Consider the following 20175-nt stretch of genomic DNA (forward strand, 5'->3'; position numbering starts at 1 on the left):
AATCTTTCCCACCATTGTCACCAGTTTCAGCTCCACCAATCGGTGTAATGGGGGTGTGTGAGCACAAAGACTCCAGGCTGCTGCTGCTAGAGTTTTAAGCACTATGTCATCCAAGCCTGCTCAGAGTAGGTGAAGATGACATGGCTAGAGCTGTATGAATAACTGATTAAAAAAAAAGTTTTAGGCTGACGCAAAATGAAAATGTTTAGGCAAAACAAAAAAGTCTAAAAAAAATTCCATTTTGGGTCAACCAAAATGGTTTGATTGACCTGAAACAAAATATGTGTGTTTAGTTTTCAAAGGGTGTGGTGGTTGGGGTGGGTTTTTTTTTTTGGAGGGGGGGTCTTTGCTTTCATAAAATGGAAGTCCTATTCAACACCAAAAGTCATTTTGAAGAGAAACATCACAAGGTTTGATTTTGAAAATGTCACAACAGAACATTGAGGCTATTTTTTTTTTGATTTTTTTTTTCCTTTAAGCAAAGGGTTTGGGTAACCCCATTTGCGTTTTTTGGGGGGGGGGGGGGAGGGGTTTTGGCTGAAAACTTTTGCCCAGCTCTCTCTAGCCATGGTCCGCCTGGCACGGCCGCTGGTCCCTTGTCTTCACTACCATTCTCCCCCGTTGGAATTGCAGCTGTGCTGGTTAAGCGGAAAACCGATTGCGTAGGACAGGAGGAGGTGGGTGGATGCTGACAGCCAAGGAGTTAACAGGACTTTATTCTGATTGCTCCCCGCACCTCCTCCACCCTACCACTCACCTGCGCTTTATCACTGCCAGAGCCACTGAGCGGGCAGGGAGCAGCGTCCCCAGGGGAGGCGCAAGGCGAGAAGGAAAAGGTGGAGAGAGCCTGGCGCGGGAGCATTTCCTGCACCTGTGGGATGACTCAGCGGGCCCCTCGGCCCCCCAGCCCCGTGCGCAGCGCAGAGGTGCGCGCCGCCGGCGGGCAGGGGAGCGCCCGGAGCCGTGAGTGACAGCGGGGAGCGCCGCGCTCGCTCGCTCGCTCCGCAGAGGGGCGCGCGTGGGGAGCCAGCCCTGGCCGGAGGGCTGCGGGATGGCCGTGGGCTCCGGCAAGATGCGGCCCCCGTGCGACAGCGCGGAGCCCGCCCTGAGCCGCAGGCCGAGCGCCAGGCACCACGAGCCGCAGCAGCAGCAAGTGCAGCTGCGGCAGAAGCTGAGGGAGCTGCCGGCGCGGCTGCGGAGCGGGCTCACGCTGCGGAGGAAGAACCCCGCCGCCGGGGGCCGGGTGAGTGAGAGATCCGCTGGCCCGGCCCGGCCCTGCCCTGCCCGCAGCTCCCCCCCGCTGACAGCTCAGGGGGACCATTGGCCTCAGTCCCACTTCCTGCGGAGGGGAGTTCCCAGTAACTGCCCCTTTCCTCCCCGTGCACAAGGGGGTCGGCTCGAGGGGGGTGGGGCTCTCCCGTGAGTCACCAGTGCAGGTGTCCTGCTCCTACCTAGAGAGCTCGGTGCCTTCTCCGGCTCCAGCAATAACCGGCTCTGAAGCGTTTCCTCACCTGCCTCTGTGATCTGCAGGGAAGTGGGGTTTGCTGCATGCTTGAACGACAGGGGCTGTGTTCAAATGCTGGCCCAGGTCTGGGTGTCTTGGTCTGGTCTGCCCCAGTCTGGTGTAAGCCGGGCCCCGCCAACAGTGCTCCGGTAGGGGGGCTTTTTGGCTAGCACATTAGTCAGCGAGCCCTCTCTGCTTTAGTCCTGGAGTAATGCTTCATGGATGCACAACCAGCAGGAATTACTCTGGAAGTTAGAAGTAGGGCTGCCTAGGAAATGGCTTTTCCACCCTGCAGCATTTCAAAAGATCAGAATGTTTCCTGTTGGGACCAAGCAGGCCTTTTGACATTTCTTGCAAAAAAATAAGTCTGGGGGAGAGACACCTACTCCAGAATAGCTAATAGTCTAGTGGTTAGAGCATTATCGGAGACTCAGGTTCAAACCCCTGGTCTGAATCAGTGCTTTACTCACTAGCTTATTGACTACTGTTGGCCTGGGTCTCTCTCCTGGAGCAGAAATTCCAGCCTAGACCCGAGAAACCCTTCCTGATGAAAGTTTTGTCGAAACAGGTAAATTTCTGTGAAAAGTTTTGGCTTCAACCAGTCAGCATGTTCTAACAACAAAGTGTTTTGCTGAAAAATTTCTGGCCAGTTCTAGATATAAGGGACTTCTGTGGCACTGGAAAAAGATCTTAAAGCACAATAATGAATTTTCGTGTTCCTATTTTAGTCTTTATTAATCTGTGAGATAAGAATTTATTCCCATTTTGCAGATTGGGCCATCAAAGCATAGAAAAAGCTAAAATTATTTTCCGAGGTTCACTTAGTGAGTAAGTGACAGAGCCAAAAATGTAACCAAAAATTCATAGTCCTGTTCCGCCAACTAGACCATACTCTTCTCTGTGCCAGTGGCACAACAGTTGCTAATTCAAGTCTGTTTATAAGGTCCTAATGATACAAGCTAATACAGATGGGTGGGGAGCTCCACACATGTGCAGAGGTTTGCCTGCATGGATCAGTGTGGAGAAGTGCATTTAAATCAGTATACTTGATTACTGGGTTTGTTTACTCATTATCTGGTATGTATTTTAAAACAAACCAGCAATATAGCTGAAGTGGATAAATAGGACTAGTTAGACATACAGCTATTCATGCAAATCTTCATATTTTTATCTTGTTTCCCTCTAATATGGAAACCTTGCAAAAACAATGTATCAAAAGGACACTGCTAATGTGTTCCAAACAGCTTTTAGAAAGTAATTTCTAATAATTTCTTGGAATATTTGAAGCTCAATTCTTTTACGTTTCCAGCTATTCTTATCCTCTTTCACATAAACTCAAGGGCAAATAAGGGGTGGGAGCGGGGAATAATAGCATTCTCTAAGGGTATGTCTGCACTGTTTTTTAACTCAGGTTAGCTAAAGTTAAAATAGTTAACTTGGGTTAAAATAGTAGTGTAGACATGGTGGCAATTTGGGTTTGCAGCTTGAATTCAACCCCAGGGTCCCCTACAGGCTTTAGTTTAGGGTGCTAACCTGAGTTAAAGTGAGTTGCTGTGTCTTCACTGGTATTTTAACCAAAGTTAGCTAAATTGAGTTAAGAACACACACACACCCTCTTTTTCTTTTCTTTTCTTTTCTTTTCTTTTCTTTTCTTTTCTTTTCTTTTCTTTTTTTTTGCCATGTAGATCTACCATGAGACACTACCCACACTCTGCTCATTCATGAAACCACAATGAGATTCCACCTACAGCAGATTATGAAGATCTGTTAACATGATTTCCCTTTTTAAAATCTTGCATGCTTTAATCAAACTTTAAATAGTTAACAATATGAACACTTACACTGTAAATATTTGGGCAGCTGAATTCCCCACGTGTTTTCTCCTTAGGGTTTTATTTCACGTCTCTCAGCTATTGTTTCATGCTGTCTCTAGACTCTGTACCATCTAGCCCCCAAACTGCTGTTTTGACTCTTGCACATACTCACGAACAGCAGAAATATACCACCAAAGAGGAGATGACAGTTGTCATGTCATCAATACCTTTGCATAACAATCCAAATGCTGCTGTCAATTGGCCAGATTGCTATCTCCTTTGATTCACCTTGCAGTTTTTCTTGAGCTATCTATCTTGGTAGAAGAGAGTGGGAGCTGTGGATTTTGGGAGTCCAGGACCCTAAATAATCCCATAGATCTTTGGGATCTGCATAGACTGGGTTCATGCTGCAAGAAGAGTTGCCGCTGCACTGTATGCAGGATGGCTCCAGCAGGAGCCATGTGGCCAGTGCCTGGGTTCTCCTGATCCCATGCAGTAGTAGTGATCGCTGTTGTATTATCTGTCTGGAAATTTCTGGGCTCGGGGGGACAGGAGTGAGCCTTCCAGCTCACATACACAGACATGCGCTAGTGTTTCTTGAGCTAGTGTGCTAAAAATAGCAGTGTGGATGTTGCCACTGGCAGGGCCGGCTCTAGGTTTTTTTGCCACCCCAAGCAAAAAATTTTTTGGCTCCCCCCCCGCCCCAGCCCTGGGCTCCCACCCCACCCGCGCCTCCGGTTGCCCCAGCCGGTCCGGCGCTGGCAGGGTCGGGGTAAGCAGCGGGGCTCCCGGGCCGTGCCTCAGCTCAGGGTCCCTCCAGCCAGGGCTCCCGCCTCCAGGAGTGGCCGGGACCCGGGAGGGCAGAGTCAGAGGACCGCCCCGGCAGGGGGCTGAGGAATTGGGGCAGGGTTGCGGCCCCGCACGGCAGTGCTCCGCCTCTATGGCCCCGCTGCTGCTTCTGGCTGCCCTGCCGCAGCCCCTGGGCGGCTCGGGCCGCTTTGCCCAGCCCCGGCTGCGGCGCTGGGGGGGCGGCTGCCCTGCGGCACCAGCAGGCGGCTCCGTGTGCCCCGCGGGGCGGCCCCCAGCCCGAGTGTCCCCCGCTCTGAGCCTGCCTGGCCCAGCCACAAGGTGCGGGCGCTGCTCCCCCGTGGCGTGAACCCCAGGGCGCCCCCCGTGCACTACGCACTGCTGCTGCCAGGGCCGGCTCTAGGCTTTTGCCGCGGGGGGGGGGGGGAAAGATGGCCGGAATGCCACCCCTGAAAATGTGCCGCCCCAAGCACGTGCTTGGTTTGTTGGTGCCTAGAGCAGGCCCTGGCTGCTGGGGCGGCAGCTCAGGCTCTTAAGCAGGGGTTCTCAAACTGGGGGTCAGGACCCCTCATGGGGTCTTGAGCTGTCAGCCTCCACCCCAAACCCCGCTTTGCTTCCAGCATTTATAATGGTGTTAAATATATAAAAAAGTGTTTTTATAGTTTATAAGGAGGGTCTTACTCAGAGGATTGCTATGTGAAAGGGGTCACCAGTACAAAAGTTTGAGAACCACTGCTCTTAAGCATACCCAACCCCAAGTCTGAGCTTGGATGGCTACCCTGAGTCTCTGCTGGAGCTGCAGTGTCCACAATGCTAGCCTGAACCTGCTAGCGTGAGTCTGTCTACCCCGGTTCGGATGTTTGTAGTGTAGACATACCCTATGAAGCTCTACCCCAGGGGTCGGCAACGTTGGCATGCGGCTTGCCAGGGTAAGCACCCTGGCGGGCCGGGCCAGTTTTATTTACCTGCTGACGTGGCAGGTTCGGCCAATCGCGGCCCCCACTGGCCGCGGTTTGCTGTCCTGGGCCAATGGGGGCGGCGAGAAGCCGCGGCCAGCACATCGCTCGCCCGCGCCGCTTCTACCCCTAAGCAGTTTCAGCAGAGTGACAAGAAAGATCCTAAAAAGGTGTTACTTACACATATCTCCTTCTGTATAGCTATCCCCTTTCTATGTCTGGTGTGCGGGGAACAATCCAGCTTCATCAGGTATAAGCAGGTGCATTGCTACTAATTTGGTCTTAGGGTATGTCTCCAGCAGTTGGGGGTGTTGGTAGATAGATATGTTAGCTCTGCTCAAGCTGCAAAAAATAACAGTATGGCCACAGCGGCGCAGGTGGCAGCTAGGATTAGCCACCTGAGTTTATACCTAAGGTTGGTCGGGCTTGTGCTTAGGTGGCTATCTAAGCATGCTATGTCACCATGCATGCCCATACTGCTGTTTTTAGTATCCTTTCTCGAGCAGAGCTGTCGTGTGTCTCTCTGTCTGCACGGGGAAGCACACTTCCAGCTGCTGTGTAGGCATACCCTTAGGTATTAGGTGGAACTGTTCTCAAGTAAACTGACTCACTGAAATCCCTTTTTGTTTGTTGCTTACTTTTCTAGGAAGGCATCCTGTCCCACTGAATAGGGCATAGGACTGGGAGTCATGAGACCTGTGTTCTGTTCCCGACTCTGACTTGCTATGTGACCTAAGGCAAATCACCTACTTCTCTCTGAGTTTCCCTGTATATAAAATGGGGATAATGGTACATAACCATGCTTTGCAATCTATCAATGATAAAGCATAATATAAGTGCTAAGGCTTTTGCAGTTTTTTTAAGGTTGCACGTCAGTAAGTGCTGCTGGAATTTTCTTTAATTAGAGGGGGAAAAAGCATTTGCGGTAGAGAGAAATGTATAAAGAATGGCATAAACTCTGCAAACAGATATAAGAAAAAAAGTCAATATTTTCATCTCTTTGACCTGCCAGTCTTGTCAGTGCCCCATTTAGGCAACAGAATATTCAAGGACTAATTCCAAACTTCCAGTCTGTGACAGGAATGGCTAAGAACTGCTTTAGAATTATTTTGCATATGGTGATATAAAATATGCATGTTCCACTCAGTTCAGTGGAGCAAAAAACTGGACTATATATTTCTGACCTGCATTGATTCTCTAAAACCAGGATTTCCCTAATTTCAGAGACTAGTAGAATTTAGAGCTGAAAGAAAAGATCTATTAGAACAAGGTTTGGAAAGGCTCCATAACCATTTCTGGACTGCAGATGTTAGTGTTTCATTGGCCTATGCAAATCTGGTAAACAACTAGGCCAAAGTAGAGCAGACTGATTCCAGATAACTCTTTTCACGACCATCCAGATTAAAGAAAAGTTTTTCTTTGGTGAGAGGAACCCACAACTGCATTTTGCTGATATTTTGCTCTACTGGACCGAGAGGAGCCTCTCTGGGCATGTCTACACAGCAGTTAGATACCAGTGGCTGGCTCATGTTAGCTGACTCAGGCTCACAGGGCTCGGGCTAAGGGGCTGTTTAATTGTGCTGTAGATGTTTGGGCTCGGGCTAGAGCCCGAGCTCTGGAACCCTCCCCAGTTGCGAGGTCCCAGAGCTCAGGCTCCAGCCTGAACCTGAATGTCTACACCACAATTGGACAGCCCCTTTTCCCAAGCCCTGTGACCTGAGTCACCTGACGTGGGCCTGCTGCAGATGTTAAATTGCAATGTACACATAGCCTCTGAGGCCAGTAATGTTCCTTTGGACCTAGGGCCTCTGAGAATGTTTTATCCATCCGAAGATCTCTGGGGACTGTGAAGTCCCCTAAAGGACTAGAGGAAACACAAAATTCAAGTCATCTCTTCTTTGACTTTAAACAAGTCAAGAAAGACGTGGTTCCTGGTTCAGATTTATACAGGTCAGCTCTGACCTCCTCTTTCTGTGTTCAGGCTTTATACTTGGAGGTGCTGAAAACCTTACAGCCTCAGGCCTCTAAGTAGCAAAATCCAGGCGCATACTGGTCCCTCTAAAGAACACTGAATAGGGAAGAAAGTGATCATTTAAAAAAATATTGAAAGTTGAATGGTAATCCTTCCTCTTGACTTTTGAGTGCATCCTGTTTTCTCCATTCAGTGTTCCAGGGCCCAGTCCTACAACCACCTGGGAATGGAAATAACTTTACTCTCATTAATATTGATTGTAGTCAATAGGGCTACTTGTGTGAGTAAAGTCATCGCTATATCTGTTTGCAAGATCTGGCTCTGGGGGATTTCTGTTAGATTTGGGGCAGAGATTGTACTTATTTGTACCTTGTAAAGCACAGTCACATTGTTGGTACTTAAAATAAAAATGTTGTTGGATTTTTTTTCCTTATTGGAAAAGGAAAGAAAATTTGAGTTTTTTTCTGTGTGCATAGTTGCTGGAACTGGAGGTCAGGGGGGTGCTGCCACACCCCCTGGTTTGAAGTGGTTTCCATCATATACAGGGATTACAGTTTGGTTCAATGCCTGTCAGCACCCCCACTGTACGAATAGTTCCAGCACCCCTGGCTTTGTGTTCTTCATTTTAGTTAAATGAGGCACCAAAGAAAGAATATGGTGTGTGTTCTGCACCATACAGTTCAAGGGCAAGAGTCTTCCATCCAGGAGGCAGTTCTCTATTGCATGGTTTGTATTTGTTAATGTGTAGAGCTTCCATTGCATTCAGGTTGTGTTATGTTCCTGGAACAAGTGCAGAACATACAGTACAGATTGTGGATTAGAGAGGAGGGGAGAGCTTTGCCCTAAATATCTTACAGTTATAAACACTATTGGCTGTGTTTAGATAATTGACTTTATTGTTTTTCTGTATGAGGGCATTAATGAAGGGTGTAAGGTACAGTATTCTGTTCCCTGGAAAAACACCAAAATCAATGTGTAAAATAAAATACTGAACTAACATTGTGGGTGATGTAACTGTCAGCATTAAAGAGGTGGAATGACTAATACTGGTGGCACTTGCTTTAAAGCCTGAATTTTACTGATTTTGAAGTTCCATTTAGTAACTTCAAGCAGCATTCATCTTAGCAGGTATTATTATGTGACTAAAGATAAACTATATATATACTGCTGAATTTTTCTTATAGTAATTGGCTTATTATATACTCCTACTAAATGTTTCATCGTATCTTTTAATTTAGCAGTGCTGTAACTGGTGACACATGAGATGTTGAGTAATGATTAAAATATTGGTGGGCTGGTGACCACAATAGCTTCTGGGAAACTAAATCTCCAACTGCTAGAAGCTGGGACTGGACGACAGGGGATGGATCATTGGAATATTGGCCTGTTCTGTTCATTCCCTCTGAAGCATCCAGCACTGACCCATGTCAGAGGCAGGACGCTGGGCTAGATGGAGCACTGGTCTGATCCAGTATGGCCATTCTTATGTAACTTCCGTGTCTATATTTTTGATTTTTTTAAAATACAAACTGTTTCATATTGTCATATGGGAAACGTTGACTGGCTGTGATACATAAATACAGTAGAACCTTGCTAAGTAACCAGTCTGGATGCTGGGGTGATTGGTAGGGTTCCTTCCCTTAGTCATGGAGTGGTTCCACAGCTACCTTTAGTCGCTATTTTAATCCTGAGACTGCCGTAGGTTCCATAGCCATAATGTGCCCTCTCCAATTTGCAATAGAACCTCCAGCATCACCTCTGCCCTGTCCCTTGCCCGTCCATCCATACCATGCCCCCACCTGAACTGGTGCTGAGCAGACCCAAATATGAGGGAGCACAAAGGCGGACTAAACCCACTTTTGTTCTCCTCACCCTAAGATTCTGACTCAGGCTGCACATGGCCTTCAGTGAACTTGGCCTCTTCATTTTTTTGTTTAAAGCAGATTTCTTTTACCCTGCATTATTAACACCTTCACTTAGTAAAACTGAAAGAATGCTACAAATGTATTTACTTTTTGCATTTGTCTCTGATTGGATGATAAAATGAAAATGACTATATTATTTTTCTTTTAGCATCTGTTCCTAATTGACATCACCTACAGGTTCTCATGCAGTGCTGCAGTGTTTGGTTTGGAAACCCACTAGGGGAGTGTTTGTATAAGAACAAAAGATCTGTTTCCATTGAAATTAAAAATAAAGTAATGAAAGAATTTCCATTGGCCTTAACTTTTGTAGGATCTTGTTGAGTATTTTTGTTCAAATCTAAGCTGGCAGTGTCCCTTAAACTACATTTCTCAAAATAAATGAACTAAGTATGCTTTGTGGAATAGTATCATTGATAATTTTTTTTATATTTTGTTTACTTGAAAATGCACAACACTTGTTAATTCATGGTAAATTTCTCAGATGCTGGTGTGAATGAGCAAGATTCTATGGCATTTTTTTGCAACAAATTGTGCTGAGATTAGTGTTAACTCATCAAGTATTGGGTGCTAATGTTTTCAGCTGGAAGTGCCATAGTAATTCTGTATCTTGAGGAAATTACACATCAAGATGTACATTTTTGTGCTAATGATAATGTTGAAAATAGGCAGTAACTTCTTTTAAAAAGTGAAGCAGAATATGCCACCTTTCTTTACTGAACAGATGGAAACTACTGTAATGAAACACATGCTTTCCCCCACAATAAAGCTAGCCTATCAAAATTAAAATGATATTCACATACAAGGAACCAGTTTGTTTATGGAAAATTAGTTTCCATATCTTTAAATGCCTTATATTTTCCTTGGCTGGATTGTTCATTGCAAGTTTATATGTTTGAATGAGTTTGAATTAAAGATAAGGATGTAGATCAGTAAACCTGTAATAACTACACCAATCAGCACGAGTTGGCTAAAAAAACATATGAAGTTAAATTTGCACCCTTCCTGTGAAAACCTAAATAGGTATGTTGCAAGAAAATAAGTGGGATTGTGCTCTGTGGAATCTATGCCAGCCCCCCACATACCTATGTTCATGGGGTGGACCAGCTCTGCATTCCCTCCATGGTTTCTATGCTAGTTCCTGGGTTGGAATAGGGGCCATAAGCACTGTGAGAGACAGGGCCGGCTCCAGGCATCAGCTTAACAAGCAGGTGCTTGGGGCGGCCAAGGGAGAGGGGCGGCATCTGCGGCAATTCGGGGGCGGCAGGTCCCTTGCTCCCTCTAGGAGCGAAGGATCTGGAGCCGGCCCTGGTGAGAGATGATGTGGTCCAATGCATAGGGCACTGCCTGGCTCTGCCATTGACCTACTATTTGACCTTTGACAGATCACTTCAACTCACTGTGCTTGTTTTTCCTTCCACCCTTTGTTTGTCTTGTCAGTCTAGACTGTAACCTCTTTAGAGTAAAGGCTGTCTCTTACTGTACGTTTGTACATGCCTAGCACAGTAGGGCCTTGATGTTGATTGGGTCCTGTAAGTGTTACTGTAATAAGAGGTTCAGATTTTTATTATTTTTATGTGGGGAACCATATAATCATGGACCCAGTGACAATTCCCCTGCCTTGGCACACACGCCTCTGCATGCTGGACTATGCAGGGATGTTCATAGCACAACTCTGCTGCATAGAAACTCAACCACTTCCATGCAATTAAACTCTGAAGCCAAATTATCCGAAGTTCTGCTGCATTATGGGCATCTCAGTTTCTCATAGCTCATGGCCCATTTTCACCCTGGGCATTTTGTACTGTTTTTAGTCTGTGTTATATTCTTTATCTACATGACATTAGTCGTCTGTCAAAACATCTTTTCCAATAACTGTGCTGTCAGTGAAAGTTCCAGCATCAAAATAAAGGCAATGGTGGTGGTGAACACGAGGCTGGAGCACAAGGTCATACTGTTCTCTTTTACTCACTAGCATAAGAGGTTCTGTCTGTTAGTAACTGGTATAATACTGTTTATCTCAACCTAGCTTATTGTCTGTTTGTTCAGAAGAGTTTGACTTTGTCAAATGATCTAGCTGCAGCCATTTACATAAAAGGGTGTATATGTAAATAAATGAGCCTGGCTCAACTCCTACAGTACACTTTTTATTTTAATTATTTTTTCACTAGTTATTGCTTAGAGAGCACTTCTAATTGGTTAAAAGTCAGTTTTTTTGTTATATTGTAGAGAAAACATTTTGCTGATTAAGAGGTTTTTTTTGTTTTGCCAAGCCATATAAATTGGTAGAAACTTGTTTATCCTACCAATAACAGAGCCAGATTCTTGTCTCTCACTGGTTTAAAACCTGTGTAATCTCATTGACTTCAAAAAGTACTTTGATGCCTTCTAATTTGTCTTGTCTTTTTTCCCCAAATATAAATGCAATTTCCCCTCCCTTTTTTCGTCTATTTAAAAAACAAACAAGCGGTGTCCATCTTTGTTTTGGTCTTTGACTCGGACATTTAAGATATCTGATACTTGGTGCATATGTGGTATTTTTTTATGTAGTATTTTCATAGTGTTAAATTTGGATTAAATCTATAAAATAACTTCACAAATAGCCTGTGAACTTATTTTCATAAAGTAACATCACAGCCCAAACAATCACTCAATACCCTGTCCATAGATCTTGAAGTTTAGCTGTTATGCAAGATTAATAGAACCAATCATGAAGAAATATTGATAAAAGATGAAACAGTATTTTGTATATATCTTAGGACATTTTAAACCAACAGCAAGATATTGAGTCTAAACACCACACCTTTTGTTTTTATACTCTTACTCTACTTAGAGAAATACAAACTGTATCTCTGAGTACTATAAAACTTGAATATCTAACTATATCTCAGAAATACAGGGCAAATTCCGGTCCTTGCCCTGGCTGAGTTGGTCTGCTTCAGGTGCACAGTGCTGCTAGAAAACTGGCTTAACCAGCTACCTGGTGTAAAGGAAATCCATAGACTCAACATAGTGGCTCTATGCCAACCCATCCTGTCCGTAATACAGGGGGTATTCCTGGGAGAAGAAGTCCTGGCTGTGGTGCTTCTGCACTCTGGCCATTTTACAATAGGGACTGGACTATTCCAGACCGGCTATAGGATTTGGGGGCAAAGGTAGTCCATGGACTTTGACACAGATTCAGTGACCTAGGTGCCTTGGAGGTATAGCTTTCATCTCTCTCTGCCCGCTTGTCTCCTTTCACTGGAAGGGGGCTTCATCCCAAGGGAAGGCAGATAGTGCCAAAGAAGTCACAATATAATCAGGGCAAAGTTTCCAGGAAATTAGGCATGCAACTCCTGTGCTACTTTGAGTCATAGTGTATCAGATCTCAAAAACTACAGTAGGTAGGGTTGGATGAATACATATTGATTTTTTACTTTATTTCTTTAGACTTGTATCTGCATACATTTAAAAAGGAGTGCCTATCATTTGCTGTAGGTTCTCCTCAATAACTCTTAGCAGAAAGTAGTGGTGGTGATTAGTAGATGACTAAAGTCAGTACTAGGGGCACCATGCTGCAGAAGGGGCACTATTTTGGAAGAGACTTAAAATCGAGGTCCTGACCATTTGCGATTGCTAAAGATTTCATGGCACTTTTCTCAAGAATATGGGTGTTTAACCTGGCATCCTGGCCAAATTCTGACTTGAGTAATTGCGTTCCACCTGCCTAAAATTCCCCATGTAATTTCAGATAGTAAATGGCTATCATATCCATGATATATTGCTGTTGTGTGCTGTTAAACAGCTGCTGCATTTCCACCCATAGGTGGGTGCAATTCAATAGTGCGTGAAGTGATTCATAAATATGAAGAGGCAGGGAGAAAGATGAGTGCACAATCAGAAAACTGTCAGGGGGGTGTGTAAGTATAAACACACAGACACCTACATATAACCCTGTGTGTGCATGCATGCCCATGCATGCACATATATAAAATGAATTCGCTATTGGCAAAGGCATAATGAGGAGAATCCATTAAAACAACCACTCTGGATCCCTCTTTGTGTATGCTCTTGCTCTCCTTTGTGATGAGGTTTAATTTTTGCATTTGTCTGTCATCCCGATGTGCGCTAGACAGCTAAAGTAGATTTCGTGATACATGTGGCCTGCAAGTCCATTACTGAATCGAGTACAAGAGGATACTAGCTTTGTTAACATAAGTTTGACCCTCCTTTAAATCATGGTAAGTGTAAGCTTTAAACAAACAAAAGAGGAATCTCTAGCGGTTATTTGCCAAAGAAGAACATTAAGAATGCAGTGTGTTTTACCTAGATGAGGGATGTCTTGGGTTAGGAAAGATAGCCAAGCATTTCATAGTTTATCAAAACCCTGTCCATGCTAGTTCTAAACTATTAGCTGTAATCATGTTGGGTAAATGGTTGTGAAGCAGTGCTTGACTAGGATCTTCCAACAGTATTTGCTGGCCTGGCTTGCTTGTGAAGTGTGGGCAAATACATTAAAAAAAAATCTTATTTGCCAAAATTGCCATAAATGCTTTTGAAAACGTTACCCATAGCCTAAGTCTCAATTTCAAAAGTGGCGTAGGCGTTTAGGCTCCTAAATTCTTGTCTACATGGCTCCACAGTGCGGATTACAGGGGTGTGAGTTGCAGCACGTACTAAAATGTTGTGTGTAACTGCCCTGTATAGACCTTGCTAGTGTGAACTAAAAGGTACCCAGTTCGTGTTAATGAAGTCCTGTTTGAAACACTAGCTGGATCTAAACAGGGCACTTACAGCACAATGCTTTAGTGTGCGCTGCAATTCTTGCCCATGTAGTCAACACTGCACGGCTATGTAGACAAGCCCTGTCATAAACATACAGCTAAGGGTAGCATAAAATCCCCCTTTACCCTGTAAAGGGTTAATTCCTCTTTTACCTGTAAAGGGTTATGAAGCTCAGATAACCTGGCTGGCACCTGACCAAAAGGACCAATAAGGGGAGAAGATACTTTCAAATTTGTGGGGGAAGGTTTTTGTTTGTGTCTTTGTTTTGTTCTCTTCTAGTCAGCAAGGAACCAGGGCAGGAAAAATACATCTCCTTAAGCATCTAGTATTGCAGAAATGAAATGCATTAGATTATCTTTTGTTTTAACTTGTGAATTTTCCCTGTGATAAGAGGGAGGTTTATCCCTGCTTTTGTAACTTTAAGGTTTTGCCTAGAAGGGAAATCCTCTGTGTTTTTGAATCTTTTGTTGTTTTGTAAAGTACTTACCATCCTGATTTTTACAGAGGTGATTTTTACTTTTTCTTTCATTATAATAGTCTTTTTAGAATCTGATTGGGTTTTAGTGTCCTAAAACCCAAGGGTCTGATCTGTGCTCACCTTGTTACCTATCTGGTTGGTAGAGTATTCTCAAGCCTCCCCAGGAAAGGGGGTGAAGGGCTTGGGGGGATATTTTGGGGAAACAGGAACTCCAAGTGGTCCTTTTCCTGAATCTTTGTCTAACTCACTTGGTGGTGGCAGCAGCATACTGTTCAAGGACAAGGTGGAATTTGTGCTTTGGGAAAGTTTTTTTTTTTTAAACCTAAGCTGGTAAAAATAAGCGTAGGGGGTCTTTCATGTGGGTCCCCACATCTGTACCCTAGAGTTTAGAGTGGGGAAGGAACCCTGACATGGCCCCAAGTCTCTTCTGAAAATAGGACTCAAGCGCTTTTTAAAATTTTGCTCTACATCGGTAGGTAGTGGTATGCAACTGTGTTAGATGTGAACACAAACTATATTATAATTGCAGCTATGATTGAAAACTGTTTTAATTGATTAAGGCTCTAATTTAGAAATTGTCAAAGAGAACCCACACATACAAAGATTCTCGTACAAAAGAGCAATGATAGATGATCCTACGGGTAAGGAAAAGGTGTCAGGAGATTTGGTCTGCATTTGAGTTCTCCCACAAACTTGAGTGACTTTGGACAAGTCCTCTAATCTCCTTGTACCTTAGTTTCCTCGTATATGAAATGAAGTTGAGAATACCTCCATAACTGGAGTGTTCAGAGGCTTAATTCATAAATACTGATCTTTGAAATAAGTTGAACAAACTATATAAAATGCAAAATGAATATCTTGGTAAATGTTTTTATTGTTGAGTTGAGGAAAGAGATACTTAGCAGGTATTTAGTTGTATTATCTCATTAAACAGACAATACTAAAACATACATGAGTTGCAAATTTAATTTTATTGATGCTATTTATCTAATTTGTTTTTCTCTGCACTTGAATGAATCATGGCAGATCAATAGTGATCCTTTCGATTAGCAGGACAGAAATCAGAGCTGTTGGCACTCTAAGGTGAATGTCAGGAACTCTGCCTGTTTTCTATTGCAGTGTCTTCTCTGTCCTTACTAGTATATATGTAATGCCGACAGACCCCAGTCGTTTTTGTGCAGAATCGAACCGGGGACCTCTGGAGCCTCTACCGCATGGACTAAAAGCCACCTGGCTGTTAAGCGCGTGCGCGCACACACCTCTACCTACCTCTCTCTTCTCCCCCCCCCCACCCCCCGGATGGGACAGAACACCACACCCAGAAGGTGTGTAGGTTACATATACACTGAGAAATTATCAGAATTTCTATTTTTAAAAGGACATATTTTCTTCAAATCCATTATGCTCTAATTTAATGTAGCAATACATGCATGCGTGAGACTAGGAAATTTGCTGTTCTTTGAAACACCAATAAATAACTATTAAAAAGAGGTAGAGACACAAGTACTGCACACACATCTGTAATTATGCTAGTAGATAGACAGGTAACATAGGCATTACCATACTAGATTAGACTGATTGTCCATCTTGTCAGTATCCTGTCTCTGACAGTAGCCAGCAGCAGCTGTAAGGTTTTTTTACACTTTCCTTTGAAGCATTAGGCAAATGTTGGGTAACCTGTCTCCCACACTGTTTCCTTCTATTCTTCTATAATTAGAGACTTTCTTAAACTCTGAAGCATGAGGTTAAATACCTATTACAAAATCTGTTGGCATTAGTCACTATAATTCTGGATATTCCTGTTACTCTCATAAATGTCCAATCCATTTCTGAATCTTGCTATGTTTATGGCTTTGACCACATCTTGTGACAATGAGTTGCATGGCTTAATTATGTGTTGTCTTTTATCAAGGTTGAATTTCCCACCTTTGAATTCCACTGAATGTCCCCTTGTTCTTGTGTTCATTCGCTAGATCATTCATTATTTTTATATAGTTTTTTCATGTTCCCTCTTATTCATCTTCTTTCTAAAGGAAGCAGTCTCAATCTTTTGAGTGTTCCCATCCCCTAATAATTTTGATTGCCCTATTCTGAACCCCCTCTAGTTCTGCAGTATCCTTTTTGAGACAAGGTGACCAGTACTGCACACAGTATTGAAGATGAGGCTGCACCATTGATTTATATTATGATATAATATTTTCTGTATTATTCTCCATCCTGTTATTTTAGCATCCTAACATTTTGTTAGCTCTTTTTGACAACAGCTGCACAATGAGCCAAGATCTTCAATGAGTTATCTACAGTGACATCCAGGTCCCTTTCCTGAGTTGATAGTTACATTAAAATTCTCAAATGTGTGAGTAGTTTTTCCCTCCAGTTAGTATTACTTTGCATTTATCAGCATTGAACTTCATTTGGCATCATGTTACCCATTTACCTGCCTTGGTTAGGTCCCTTTTGAAGTTGCTCACAGATCAGTTGCTCTCTGGTTCTGACTAATTTAAGTAATTTTCTTATCTAAATTTTGCTAGCTCACTAGTCACTCTCTTTCCCCACCCCGCCCAGGTCATTAATAAATTTATTAAATACACTAGACCAACCATGGAATTTTGAGGTACCTTGCGGCTAACTTTTTGCCATGGACTGTTTAATCCTGCTCAATCTCCAGTCTCTTAGCCAGTGTTTGAGGTATTATGATACTTTGCCTCCTCACCCTATGACTACTTAAAGTCTTTAGTGGCCTCTGGACAGGGACCTAGTCTAAGGAAATTGTTAACTGGTTCTCCTTTATCCACTACTTTATTGGTTATATTCAAAGAATTCCAATAGATTAGTGAGATGTGAGTTTTCCTTTGCAGACACCGTGATGGTAGAGTCTATCACATCATTGTCTTCTGAATTTTTATCCTTCTATTTTTAATTCGCATTTCAACCAGTTTAGCAGGTACAGCTATGAAATGTACAGGGTTGTAATTCTCCAGATCATCCCTTTTTAAAATATAGGTACAATGTTGGAGAACAACAGCTGTCTAGTACAGTAGCTAATTTTAGCATATTTTTGCTAGCATTTCAGTTCATACCTGAGCTCCTTCAGAGCTCTTCTGGGCCTGGTGACTTATTGCTATTTAAAATAATCAATGGTATAGTAAATACTATATACAGATAAATACTCAAAATCCAATCTCCATATACTGAAATCAATGGGGTTTATTCCAATGTAACGGAGACTGGATTTTGACCTTATCTGTGGTGTTCTTTCATATTTAACTTTTTAAAAAAGTGGGAGGTAGAAAAGCATGTGTCTGGTTCAGCATTGTTAGAAGCGTATTATACACATACTCGGTGTAGCAGTATTGTATATTGGTAGGTGCAGAAGCAAATGGCTTCGTGTTTTTAGAAGTTAGATACTTCCATGTTATACACGAGTATAAAATTGTTTAGGCCAGGGATCGGCAACCTCTGGCACGTGGCTCGCCAGGGTAAGCACCCTGGCGGGCCGGGCCAGTTTATTTACCTGCTGACGCGGCAGGTTCGGCCGATCGCGGCCCCCACTGGCTGCGGTTCGCCGTCTCAGGCCAATAGGGGCGGCGGGAAGTGGCACGGGTGAGGGATGCGCTGGCCGCAGCTTCCCGCCGCCCCTATTGGCCTGGAACGGCGAACTGCGGCCAGTGGGGGCCGTGATCGTCCGAACCTGCCGCGTCAGCAGGTAAATAAACTGGCCTGGCCCGGCCCGCCAGGGTGCTTACCCTGGCGAGCCGCGTGCCAGCGGTTGCCGACCCCTGGTTTAGGCTGTGCTGTCCTGTAACAGCACAAATGCACATAGCAATGGGACTTCTTGTCTGAGTATGGAACAAATCTTACTGCCCTGAATCTGTAGTATTGTTCTACCCAGGTAAATCTACAAATTTATTATGTGAAATTTCTGTACACAAGTAAATAAGTGGAGTAGAATCTCTTTTGGTATAAAAAAGGTTGTTTAAAACAGTATCTTATTTTGAGGATCTGGGCCATTGCTGTATATTAAAAGGGATTTAGGTATTTGAAATCAATGGGAGTTAGGCATCTAAATACTTTTGAGGAGTTGGGCCAATGTAACTTGAATTATAGAATATCAGGGTTGGAAGGGGCCTCAGGAGGTCATCTAGTCCAACCCCCTGCTCAAAGCAGGACCAATCCCCAGACAGATTTTTGCCCCAGATCCCTAAATGGCCTCAAGGATTGAACTCACAACCCTGGGTTTAGCAGGCCAATGCTCAAACCACTGAGCTATCCCTCCCCACCCCAGGACTGTAATCATTTGCCTATATTTTTTCAAACATTGTGAATAGTTAGCCTATGAAAGCCCAGTTTTACTCCAACTGGCCCTGTGACCATCTAATTCAAGCTATGGTTTGTTCTGAATCTTGTATATTGTTTAGCCATATGTATAGGTAAATATAGGGATCAGTTTTGTTAGTCATGTTATGATGATCAATTTCCTGGCAGATAGTGTTAACTTTTTGCATTGTCATTTTTTGTTGGATTGGCGGTTTGAAACTAAAACTGACTAAATTGGGGTTTTATTTGTGAATAGAAATTGATTTGGATCTGAGGGCAGGGTGGGTGTATGGTGTGATTCACTTGCCCATATATCCAACTCTTGAAATTCATTTTGTTAATGATTGCTGGCCTCAAAAAGAAGCATTACTTTCCATTAAAAAGAACAGGAGTACTTGTGGCACCTTAGAGACTAACAAATTTATTTGAGCATAAGCTTTCATGGGCTACAGCCCACTTCTTTGGATGCATCAAGGTGCCACAAGTACTCCTGTTCTTTTTGCGGATACAGACTAACACGGCTGCTACTCTGAAACCTTACTTTCCATTGGAATTCTCTCTTTAGTAGTTACGAGAAAGTGGTATGAGCCTGTTTGGAGCATCTATCTAGGTATCTTCCTTTAGGATACCTTAGAAGTTCTGCTTGCAGTTTGCCTCTTATCTAGATGTATATTTCAGGGATGCCTATGGATTAGTGATTGCTACTTTGTAGTTCTACCTATTTATTGAAGTTCCTCTTCCAGTTTGGATGGGAGTTGCAATGAGGTACTGTCATAGTTGAAGGTATAGTTATTGAAAACTGACCTTTTCTGGTTTGTATTATTGGATCAGTTACTCAAATTCTTTCATGTCTGATGTCTAAACAGTTGATCTAGCTGAGTCAGTTTATTCTGCTGTCGTCCATTTGTGGTATTGTGGGAGAGGCCTGATTTTAAAGACAGGCATCCTGGGGAATCTCTACTAGTCAGTATAAGAAAGTGTGAAACTTAAAAGTATTTCCAGATACACATTTACTATTTTCCTCCTTTCACTATGTATAAAAGAAACCTATGTCGCTGTTGTTTGGTATTTGCATCCACAGTCTATTAGACATTGTATCTTCATGTGTGTGGACAGTGCTCAAGAGAAAAGCACAAATTCTTACTACTTGAACTAAACCATGGCCTTGAGGAGGAGTGGGGAGGCCTGACTGCTCCATTCATTATTGTGGTGTGTGTCCATGTGTTTGAAATTCAGTCTGTTTAATATTTTAGGTGAGCTGTCTGCGGTAGTATTTGAGGTTTAGGAGAGCCAAGCCTTACAATCTGTGCTAGTGTGCATTCACTTCTGACTCTCTTTCCCTTTCTCAAACAAACTTGTATAGGAAAAGATTTATTGGGGTAAGGTATTTGAGAAGGAACAAGTATTTCAGAAGTACCTTAACTTTAATAATGGGTTCAGTGAGTCATTACCTGATCTGTATTCCTGCGGCTTGATTTCTGAGGCCAAGAGTAGTGGGGTGGGGGGAGGGGGAAGGGACAGCGTTGACTAGTTCTAGGGTTACCATACGTCCGGTTTTTCCCGGACATGTCCGGCTTTTCGGCAATCAAACCCCCGTCCGGGGGGAATTGCCAAAAAGCCGAACATGTCCGGGAAAAA

The 20175-nt window shown here is 43.6% G+C and overlaps 1 protein-coding gene across 1 annotated transcript in view; it reads left to right on the plus strand.

Annotated features, from left to right (window-relative positions):
• The first annotated feature begins 1051 nt into the window (after positions 1-1051).
• Positions 1052-20175, plus strand: part of RAPGEF5 (Rap guanine nucleotide exchange factor 5) — a 229185-nt gene continuing 210061 nt past the window's right edge. Inside the window, exon 1 of the mRNA XM_026649327.2 lies at positions 1052-1243. Within this exon, the coding sequence (XP_026505112.1) occupies positions 1052-1243 (192 nt within the window). The remainder of the gene's footprint in view (positions 1244-20175) is intronic.

The sequence above is a fragment of the Terrapene carolina genome, unplaced genomic scaffold (assembly GCF_002925995.2).
Source record: "Terrapene carolina triunguis isolate 2854851 unplaced genomic scaffold, T_m_triunguis-2.0 Scaffold84, whole genome shotgun sequence".
NCBI lineage: Eukaryota > Metazoa > Chordata > Testudines > Emydidae > Terrapene > Terrapene triunguis.